General features: G+C 48.9%; 1 protein-coding gene and 1 pseudogene across 2 annotated transcripts; one reads left to right on the top strand and one right to left on the bottom strand.

Annotated features, from left to right (window-relative positions):
* Window positions 1-7,873: 7,873 nt before the first annotated feature.
* PNRC1 (proline rich nuclear receptor coactivator 1) lies at window positions 7,874-9,304 on the bottom strand (the record flags this gene model as incomplete). The annotated part of the gene is made up of 2 exons (XM_084624921.1): window positions 7,874-8,317; window positions 8,990-9,304. The coding sequence occupies 2 exons, from the start codon at window positions 9,302-9,304 to the stop codon at window positions 7,874-7,876; spliced, it is 759 nt and encodes a 252-aa protein (XP_084481047.1).
* LOC311518852 lies at window positions 9,163-10,917 on the top strand (annotated as a pseudogene). The gene is made up of 2 exons: window positions 9,163-9,681; window positions 9,804-10,917. The product of its transcript is annotated as an uncharacterized misc_RNA (transcript).
* The last annotated feature ends 519 nt before the right edge of the window (window positions 10,918-11,436 follow it).

The following is an 11,436-nucleotide window of genomic DNA, read 5'->3' as shown; positions in this document are numbered from 1 at the left end:
TCCCCTCATTATTTTGTTCACAAATTAGGCCTAATTTCTGACATACTAATTTTGATCCATTGAGTTCCAATTCCACACTTGTTTACCATGCATAATATTAACAGTTTTTGAATTATATCAGTAGGCCTTTTCATTTGGACTAATTCAGTCTGTCTCCCTTTTGCACCTTTTTTATAGGTTATTGTGACATTTTATAAACTTTCACGCACTTCTCACAATTGACCTCAAAATTAGGGTAAATTTGTAGGCCCAATTATCAAAACAGTACTAAAGGGCTCTTTAATCTAGCATTGAAAGAAATAACAAGAACCAGTAGCTGGAAATTGAAGTCAGACAAATTCAACTTAAAAGTTTGGCAGAATTTTTTTAACAGTGAGTGTGACTACCCATTGGAATAAACTACCAAGGAAAATGATGGATTCTCCATCTCCTAATGTCTTCAGATCAAGACTGGATGCCATTCTGGAAGATGTGCCTTAGTTAACCCACACATTATTACTGAGCTTAATACTGGGGTAACTGGATGAAATTCTATGGCCTGTGATATACCGGAGGTCAGATTACATGAACGATGGTCCCTTACAGCCTGAAAATCTATAAATCTGTTACATCATTTTACTGGCCCTTCTGCGTGCCCACTTTTATCAAAATTTCCTCCTCCTCAATGTGCATATTTGGTGTAGCAGTTAGTTGTGTTAGGATTACAGATCATCACAACTTCCTTATGGAGAGTCAGACAGCACAAAATTATGCAAGAATTCACCAAGAAACTTCCCATGTGTGCAAAATAGGGCTTTATATTACAAATCTGTAGGAATCCTTAAAGGTAGGTGTCACGAAGATTGGCACTAACAATAGCAGTAACAATTCAATTAATTAAAATAGTTTTGTTACAATAAATAGCAACTTCTTTATTTATTTTACAATTTCAGAGTCAAAGCACAATGGATTATATCAACTGAGTAAATATCATTTCATCAACGGTGAACCGGCATCTTACTCATTACACTTGTATTTAAGTCAGATCACAGAAAAATTCAAACATTGGGCCCGCTACTATTTCCATCACAGATTTCTGTGTATGATAGGAAGAATCATTCGTTGAAGATTGAAAAAAAGATGATGCATTTTGGTTCTCATTCCAAATTATTGAATTGTGTTTTTTAAAATATTAATCACTGACTATTCAGAGAATGAAATACCCCTACACAGAAAAACCCTTTATCTGTCCTCTGTAGCTCTTTGCCATGTAACTCAGATGTAGCATTAATATGTAAAATAATGTTTCAAATATCAATTAGTTCTATAAAGGTCATCAAAATTATTTGCATGAAAGTGACTTTACTAAAGGAAAGGTGTCATTACAAGTACAAAGTTGTTGGAATAACAGCACTTGCAACTATTTTCTGTGTTTCCACAAACTTGGTCAAACTGAGAGCTGGCATTTCTGTGTTAGAATGTTAGAATTAAAAAGGAAAAGTCAAAGACAGATACCAAGCCAAAGGTCAGAGATGTAGACGCAGCCATGAGTCAAGCCAAAGCTCAGAGACAGAGTCAGGAGTCAAGTCAGGGATCAAAGTCAGAGTCAGCATTGGGGGTAAAGAGTAGGAGCAGGGACCTGAAGTAGAGTTGCCAACCCTCCAGGATTGTCCTGGAGTCTCCAGGAATTAAAGACCAATCTTTAATTAAAGATTATGTCATGTGACGAAACCTCCAGGAATACATCCACCAAAATTGGCAACCAAACCTGGAGTGAGGCAGGAACCTGGAACAGACAGATATCTGGGATAAGGAGGACAGGAACCAGGAACAGACTGGGAGGCAGGAACTGTAATGAGAGATTTTGCTTTTAGCTTTTTTGAAAACCCTTGCAGCACCTTGACAGAGACTGGTGGAGAAAAACTGAAAAAGGGGTTTAAATATCATAAAAGTTTCACCTCTCCCCATTGATATAATTAAGATGGTGACCATATCAAGACACTTTAATTTGCATAAAACAGCAATTAGTTCTAAATTTAAAGCTTTAAATAAGTAGAAATTAATGATAGTTTAAAATTAGAAAATCCAAAATGGCAGAGATAGGGATGACCTAGTTTAAATTTAGAGAGTGGAAAATTCCATGGAGAGAGGGAGGAGCTCTGCTTTGCTAAAAATAACCTCAGAGGGAGGGGCCTTTCTAAAGATAGTATTGTGGGGGAGGAGCTCTGTATCTAACAAAGGATGATGTTAGGGGAGGAGCTAGAAGCTGATTGGCTGATATGAGCTAACCTTCAGAGAGCAACAAGAATATAAGACCAACAGCAAGCTAGCAAGCTGAAGGTGTGGGGTTTTTGTGGGCCAAGAAGCAGCTACGTGCGGCGACAACAGCAGCAGAACCTTCCAGAAGGCAGCTGCTTCTGATGCCGCTACAAAGCAGTTACATGCAGGAACAGCAGCAACTGAACCTTCTAGAACAGGGGCGGGCAAACTTTTTGGCCTGAGGGCCACATGAGGTTTCCAAAATTGTATGGAGGGTCGGTTAGGGGAGGCTGTGTCTCCCCAAACAGCCAGGCGTGACCCAGCCCCCACCTCCTATCTGACCCCCCCAGCTTCTCACTCCCTGAGAGCTCCCTCGGGACTCCTGCCCCATCCAACCCCCCCTGTCCCTTGACAGCCCCCCCCCCCCGGGACTCCTACCCCATCCACCATCCCCTGCTCCCTGTCCCCTGACCGCCCCTGGAAACCCTGCCCCTGACTTCCCCCCGCCGCCCCATCCAACCCCCCCTCTCCTTCCTGACTGCCCCCCCGGGATTCCTGCCCATCCAACCCCCCTTCTCCCTGTCCCCTGACCGCCCCCGGAAACCCTGCCCCTGACTGCCCCCCGCTGCCCCATCCAACTCCCCATCTCCTTCCTGACTGCCCCCTCCGGACTCCTGCCCCATCCAACCCCCCTGTTCCCCATCCTCTGACCGCCCCGAACCCTATCTACACCCCTGCCCCCTGACCACCACCCCCAACTCCCCTGCCCTCTATCCAACCCCCACACTGCCCCCTTACTGCGCTTCCTGGAGCACCAGTGGCTGGCAGTACTACAGCCGTGCCGCCCAGAGCACGGGGTCAGGCCGCGGCTCTGCAACTGTGCTGCTGGCAGCGCGACGCGCTGAGGCTGCGGGGGAAGGAGGGACATTGGGGGAGGGGCCGGGGCGAGCCTCCCGGGCCAGGAGCTCAGGGGCCAGGCAGGAGGGTCCCGCAGGCCGCAGTTTGCCCACCTCTGTTCTAGAAGGCAGCAGCTACAATATTAGCCACTAGAAGGCAGCTATCTGTAAAGACAACTCCCACTACCCCACCCCTCTGCAGTTCCTGAGACAGGCAGCCACTGTGACCTGCCAAAGACAGCAGCAACTATCATCTCCAGATGCTAACACCATCCTCTCTGATACTGACAGAGCAGAATGACCCTCAGATGAGTCAGGGACTCTGGGTGGGAGTGTAAGTCTGATTTTCCTATCTTTTGTAAAGGAGTGCCGGGGTGTTTTTGTCAACAAAGCTGAATGCCTGTTTCTGAGTGACATCTACCCCACCCTATTCTGTGACTGGTTGACCCCTGCTCGCAGAATGGCGATACTAAATTACAATATCATTTAACTCCCATTCCCTGTTTGCCCAGACCTTACGGACTCTGGCCATTGAGCCATGCAGTCCTGAGAGAGGGTGGCCCTCCTGACTCTTGCTGCTAGGCCATACCACCTTGCTGAGCCAGGTGGCCACATTGACTCTGACCACTAGGCGATACACTCCGGTCGAACAGGGGAACCACATTGACTCAGGCCATTAGGCCCCACAGCGCTGTGAGAAGGGGCCATCACGCTGACTCTGGCCATCAGGCCACAATCTTGAAGGCAGCCATATTGACGTTTAGCACTCGGCCACACTACCTCAGGACCAAAGGGGTGGTGATAAGGATGTGACCACAGGGAAGTAATTACCCCACCCTGCCCCAACAGGGATGGGGCACACTTGCCCTGCGAAAAGCCTCTAGAGATATGAATCATGAACTGTCCTCAGTGGCCAGATACTGTTCACTAATCTCTACAGCGGGTGGGCAAACTTTTTGGCCCAAGGGCCACATCTGGGTGGGGAAATTGCATGCAGGGCAATGAATGTAGGGCTGGGGCAGGGGGTTGGGGTGCAGGAGGGAGTGCGGGAGGGGGTGTGGTGTGCAGGAAGGGGGTCAGGTGGAGGGGTGCAGGGTTTATGAGGGGGCTCAGGGAAGGGGGTTGGGGTGCAGGAGGGGGTGTACAGAGGCGGCTCAGGGCAGTAGTGCAGGGAGGGGTGCGGAGTGTGGGAAGGAGGCTCAGGGTATGAGGTTGGGGTACAGGAGGGGTGCACAGTGTGGGGGAGGCACAGGGCAGTGGTGCAGGGAGGGGTGCAGAGTGTGGGAAGGAGGCTCAGGGTATGGGGTTGGGATGCAGAAAGGGTGCAAGGTGCAGCAGGGGGCTCAGGGCAGGGGGTTGGGGTGCAGAAGGGGTGTAGGGTGCGGCAAGGGGTTGGGATGCTGGCAGGGGGCTCAGGGCATGGGTTTGGAGTGCAGGAGGGGGCTTAGGGCAGGGAGTTGGGATGTGGGGTGTAGGAGGGGTTCAGGGTGCAGGCTCCGGTCAGGCGCTGGATACCTGCAGTGGCTCAAGGGTGGCAGTGGCACGCACCAGGGCCAGGTCAGGCTCTCTGCCTGCCTCCCGGCCCTGGCCCTGCACCGCTCCAGGAAGTGGCTGGCACCACATCCCTGTGGCCCCCTGGCGGGGGGGGGAGGGAGGGGCAGAGGGCTGAGCGCACTGCCCTTGCCTGTGGGTACCTCCCCTGAAGCTCCCATTAGCCCTGCCCTCTGCCCCCTCCCCCCGGTACATGGTGCCAGCTTCTTCCCAGAGCAGGGCCTTTAGTACCACAGGGGTGGCAATCCCGCAGACGAGATCCAAAGCCCTGAGGGGTGGATCTGGCCTGCAGGCCGTAGTTTGGCCTTGTCTACACTACAAATGATTTAAGGCCTTGTCTACACTACAAATGCTTTGCCTGTGTAACTATACCATCAGAGCTCCCTAGTGTAGTGCAGCTTATGCAGTTTTTCTGGAAGCATAACACCAGCTCCCTGAAGGATATTAGCTATGCTGACAGAAAAGACAGAGCTGTGTCTATGCTAGGAGTTTTGCAAGCATAGCTATGTCTGATTTTTTTTTTTTTAAATACACCCAAGGGTACAAACGTTCCAGAGGATGGAGGGGTGGGGGAGCTAATAGTATATCTAGTCAAAAACGTGTAGATGGCGGACAAAGCCAGATAGCTTGACATTGGTGTCATGTAAAATCATGAAAAGGCTGATAAAGAATACAATTAGTAAAGAATTAACAGATGGCAGCATAATTAATGGCAATGAACATGGATTTATGGAAAATCACTTGTCAAACTTGGTATCACTTTTGGATGAGACTAAAAGTTTGGTTGACAAAGGTAACTGACAGATTTCTCTAAGGTGGTTGGTTTAATATCCCAGGACATTCAGATTTTAAAGTGCTTCATTGATTTCTTAAATGGATGGAAACTGGCTGATCTCAAAAAGTAGTTGTGGCTCTAAGGACATTTTTAGTGGAGTCCTAAAGAAATCCTCTTAGGCTAAGTCACAGCTGTTAAAGTTTGCAGATGACAAACTGATGGCATGACAAATAAAGACAAGTCATTTATATAAAACAACCTAGATTACACAGTAAATTGGACTGAGTTAAATGTGTTTTTATAGCAACATTTAAAGCGATACATTTATTCTTAAATGTATGGTGACAATTACAGGACAGAGGGACAATTTTTGAAAGTGACAAAGTCCTAGGACTGGGTCTACTCAATTTATTTAATTATATGAATTAATTGGGGGATGGAGTTCATAAAATTCTACATCTTAACAGAATAGGTACAGCATATAAATGGAATATGCTATGCAACATCACTTTCTTCTTGTCCTTCAAGCCAACTTCCAATGTACTGAAGACTTCAGAATCTGGAAAGATGTAGACCTATTCATTGTTCCCTTTTGTTATATAATTCTCTTCCCTCCCAGCTCCCAAATTGGGAAAAAGGGTTCATAGAACTGGTTATTTGTAAAACTGAAGTTCTACTATATCAGTTCAGAACAGATAGCTAAATATAATACAAGTATATAGTATAAAAGGAACTTTTATCTTAATGCTTATTTCCTTAAATGAAATAGTGGAATTTCCTTTTCTTCCCCACTTAGTTCTAAACTTTTCAGAAGTTCAGAATCATTTTAACTAGTATTGTTATTCTGAGCAAAATCTTAGAACACAGGTTTCAGAGTAGCAGCAGTGTTAGTCTGTATTTGCAAAAAGAAAAGGAGTACTTGTGGCACCTTAGAGACTAGCCAATTTATTTGAGCATAAGCTTTTGTAAGCTACAGCTCACTTCATCAGATGCATCCGATGAAGTGAGCTGTAGCTCACGAAAGCTTATGCTCAAATAAATTGGTTAGTCGCTAAGGTGCCACAAGTACTCCTTTTCTTTTTTCTTAGAACACAGTAACTGTGGGAAGTGAATCTCGTGGTATCAGCAGTGGAAGCTGAAGGGCAGACAGCCCATATGCATGCTTAACAGTTAGCCTTAACTTACTGTGAAGAGTAAAACATCTTTACTCCACTGAGACTGCAACTTCCTTCAGTAGAACTTCTTTTTCAGACCCCTATATCTCCAACTGTTTTAGTATATTCAAGGCACCAGGGGACAGGAATAAACAGTGGGTAAAATTTTCAAAAGTGCCTACAAACGGGGACAAATTAAATTTTCCATCATAAAAGGACTTTAAGATATTCCATTCTCTTCCTTACCTGGCTTGAGATAGCAGTCACCTACAAACCATTCTTAGTGCCATACTGTCCTCAGACCAGAATTCTTTAATTTGAGCTAATTTTTAATAACTGTTCTTACTACATTGATGATAACAGCCTTGGTTTGAGTGTTGCATTAATACAGTTATAATTCTCAAACTTAACTGAAGGAAGTTTTAAAACCACATCCTTCAAAACTTCAAATTAATCGTTGTTGTGACAATTAACTAAGGTTTGATTTGGCATAAATAAGTACCTGGCACAAGGGCTGTCAAGAGCTTGAAATGTTATTTCAAAACTAATGAAAACCTAAAAAACCTCTAGGTCTATAATATATTCACACAAGAGACAGACATGTTTAAGGGGAGGCCAAATTATTTTTTATTTTTTTTTTTTAGTAACCAATTGTAGTTATGGCAAAAAAGCTCTGCTCCTCCTTTTTAGGAAGTAAGCAGTGCTCAAGTTGATGGGTTAGATTCTTTACTCAAATTCCAAAATTAGCTTGGTAAAAGGGATGAACAAGAATTCCAGATATTATTGCCAGAGCAGAGAGCAACAATTCACATCTGGATGAAAACTCCATGTTTACAATGGATTGTGCCACAGATTGCAAAACTTTTCAGTAGTGTATTAAGCTGTTCACAGTTGAATCTGAATCTTGAGATTAAAGAGCCGTTTTCTCCTTTCAAAATGTCATTACCTCGTGCAAATTAGTCAAGTCTTTCCAAGTGTCAAGCACACATTTAAAGCTGTCCATATTTTATATACAAAACACCTACCATTTGGGCAGTGCAAAATACATCCTTTCATAACAAAACTAAAATGTACCTCTCAAAGTATGAACAAGAATATACACATATTACATGATGTACATTATTTACACAGCCATAAAAAATATAATACAAAAGTTTGTGATTATAAGACTTGACAGTCCTTTTATACTTCATGTTGCAACAAGGCAAGTTTCAATTTCCTGGATGGAGTCCTCTTTGTAACTGCCCATAAATCTCAAGTTATGCTTGAACTTTTAGGAGAGTTTTTAAATGGACTGCCATCAGCTCCTTATTTTGGTCAGAATATTCAACAGTGCATCCCACCCAGTGACTGGGAGGCTTTGGAAGGACACTAGGAGATGGCGGGTCACTAAACTTTGCGCCAGCATAATTTTCTTTTTGGTTCGCTTCAGTTGGAGAACCAGGTTTCTTTGATTTTATGTTTCTGAAGTCCTCAGTGTTATTAAGCGGCGTTTTCTCCTGCTTTTCAATTGTCTCAGGTGACACAGAAAGTTGCCAAAAGTTACTTTCATCTTTTTTCACAGATGCGATCTTTGTGAGTGGCATGTTACATTTGCTCTTCTGTTTGTTACCCTTGGGCTGTTCACCGAGATGTAAGCTGTGAACAGGCTGGCAGTGGGGAGTGGGAGCCTTCTCAGACTTGCCCATCTTGTTCTTCAAGAGCTGCAAAGACAGAGACAGACATTCAAATAATGCACGACTCGGCCGCCAAAGAGCAGGCACAGGGGACGTGCCGTCCGGTTGCTCAGCCAGGAGAAGCGATGTCCTCTTATCGCCCTACCGTTCTCTGTCACTCCCCCCCACTCCTCGAGCTGGACGGGGTGAAGGAGTCCCCGGGAGCCCAGAGCGCTTCTGGGGGGATTCTCCCTCGCCCCAGCCCGGACCCCGTCCAGCTAGGGTGACCAGATGTCAAGTGAGAAAAATCGGGACGGGGGGGAGGTAATAGGTGTATATAAAAAAAGACCCCCCCCAAATCAGGACTGTCCCTATAAAATCAGAACATCTGGTCACCCTACGTCCAGCGCAGGAGCCGAGCGCCCCCCCATCCCGGCGGGGGCGCGGCTGCAGTGACCGTGGCAGCCGGGCGCCTCCATGGGGTGCTGCACTCCGCACACGTCACCCCCGGGCGCGCGGCCACCAGGCTAAATCCGGCTGTTGCTGGGCGCAGCCGCCAACCCCATTGGTGGAATCCCAGAACCAATCAGCGCGAGCGGCACCTCTCCCCTGCCCCGAGGGAGAGCGAGCGTAACGGAAACTTCCCCTCCCCCCACCGCCCGAAACGGGGCGAGAAGGGGAACCGCTCCCCTCAGCACGAAGCCCGAACCCTCCCCATACCTCCTTCCTGAGGGGCTTGCTGGGCGCCGGTCTCGGAGGGGCCGATGTGGGGGGCTCCTCGGCCGGGGCGGTGGGAACAGCTGGCGTTGGGAGCGTGTGAACGTCTCCCGCGCCGGGGGCTCCCAGCGGGGCCCTTCTGCCCAGGCCAGCGCGGTGTTGTTGGTACTGCTGGTAGCGGCTCGGTAGCAGCCCCGAAGGGCTGGGCCGGATCTTTCCTTTTCTCCGCCTCACTCGCTTCAGCGCTGGCCGCGCGCTGCCCCCCGTCCCCGCCAGGCAGCAGCTGGGCTGGTTCTCGCAGCTGTTGTCCCCCCGCATGAGGCGCTGGAAGAGGCTGGGGGGTAGCCGCCGGGAGTCCTCGGTGCCTGCCGGGAGCCGGGCCAGGAAGGGTGGCGGCGCTGTGGTGGTGACCATGGCGGGAGTCGGGGGTTCGGAGCTGCGCAGTGGGAGAGAAGGCGGCGCTGGGAAATGGCCGCAGAGCGTCCGCAGGGACTTTGTAGGCTTCGATGGTGGTGAAATCCCAGATCCGCTGCTAAGAGAACATGGCGGGGGAGTGAGAGGAACGGCGAGCAGCGCCCTACTGTTGTTACTCCAGAGGCACACGCCCTCTTCCGCCGCCGCACCAATCAACACAGCCGGGCACAGCGAATGACACGCCTCTCTCTGGCAATGACCAATCCGAAGAGACTGAAGCCGTAATAGGCCCGCCCTGGCCAATCCAGAAAGACACAAACACTGCAGGGCGCGCCCTCTTCATATCGCCTCCAATCAGAAGAGAGACAAACGCAACGCGGCACGCCCCCTGCCCTCAGAATAGGCCAATCCGGAAACCGATAAGCAGAACGAGTCACGTCCCCTTTTGGTAAGCATCTGCCAATCGGATGGGACAAAAACAGAATGGATTCCGCCCTTTTCCTCCACTCTAGCCAATCAAGAGAGGCATAATCATTGGGGTGACGCGCGCGCCTTCTCGTTTCAGGTCCTAGCGGGCGCGGGCGCCGTGGGGGGAGGAGGAAGCGGCACGGCGGCAGTTATGGCGGAGGGGCGCCGCGTTCCTCCCGCGGAAGCAGAGGGACCTGCGGAGCAGGAGCGACTCGGAGCCGAGCGGAGCCTGGAGGCGCTGAGCCTGGAGGGCGGAGCGGCCGGCGCGGGGGCGCGGCAGCCGGGGGGTCGTAGAGCCACCATCGCCAGCGCGCTGGAGCTGGAGGGTAGCGTGCGCCGCCAGGGCCTCCTCACCCACTTCGTAGCCAGCAACTTGCAGCGGAAGATCCAGCTCAGCGCCGCCAGCCCCATCCCCCCCGTAGACCCCGCGGCGCTGCGGGAGCTGGTGGCGCTGGCCGGGCAGGTGGCCGCGCAGGTGGATGAGCTGCTGCGAAGCGTGCACTGCGGCCTGCAGGCCCTGACCGCCCTGAGCGTGGGCTGCATCCAGACCTACCGCGACGGCGTGGAGAGCCTGGGCGAGGCCGTGGACACCAGCATCCGAGCCATGTACACGCTGGTGGCGCGGTGCGAGGAGCTGGACCTGGCAATGCAGCCCGTGCCGGCCTTGGCCAGGCGCATCCGTGACATGAAGGGCACGCTGGAGCGGCTAGAGGGGCTCTGCAAATAGCGCTCTGGGGCTGCCGTAACCCCTCCACCCATGGCCCAAGTTTCTCAAATACCGTGTGCCTAATCCAACGAGCCATCTCCAGCAGGTGCTGCTCCTTCGCGCACGCCGCGCCTCGGCATGTGGCAGCTCAGGAACTGATCACAGGCCCAGGATTGATACTTGGGGAAAGTTTGCCTCCCCTCGAAATCACTTTATACTCATCTACCTTGATCTCCAGGGCGGGTGACTTTTTCCACTGCTTTTTCTGTTGAATGTTTTCTTCTGAAATACCAATGAATAGTTCCACTAAACTTAAATAAAGATCTTTGCTATTTTTTCTCTTCCTGTGGTTTCCACTCTCAGTAAAGACCGATATTTTGAGTCCTAATTTCCTGACAACTTTTTCCATAGGTGCTACAGTGTATTTTCCTTCCTTCCTTTTTTTTTTTTTTTCCAGGCCATTTGAGACCATTTTGTGCATGGACACAGTTGCAGAATGGGACTCAAAGAGCCTCTAAGACTTCTTTTGGTTGAAGGAACCATGGTACTTGGGATATACTAATTCTTTGTTTTTGCAGAACTGTTCAGAAGCATAACAAAGTTTAAAATTCGGTTATGTAAATCATTTACCTTTTAAAATGCACTAGGTGGCATTCCTGTTTTAAATTAGGTAATTCTGATTGCCCCCTTGCTTTCTCCACTTCCCTTACGGGATAGTTCGAGAATCTGATATTTTACACACTACTAGGGTTGAAAAATAACTCATCCTCATGTAGAAGCTAAGATTCCCAGCTGTGTTAAGATGGTATGGAAAATGGATTTTAGTTTTAACAGTTATGACAGTCACTAAATTTAGGGAAGA

Source organism: Lepidochelys olivacea (assembly GCF_965140295.1).
Source record: "Lepidochelys olivacea isolate rLepOli2 genome assembly, chromosome: 3".
NCBI classification, from domain to species: domain Eukaryota; kingdom Metazoa; phylum Chordata; order Testudines; family Cheloniidae; genus Lepidochelys; species Lepidochelys olivacea.
This window is presented reverse-complemented; position numbering and strand designations above follow the sequence as displayed.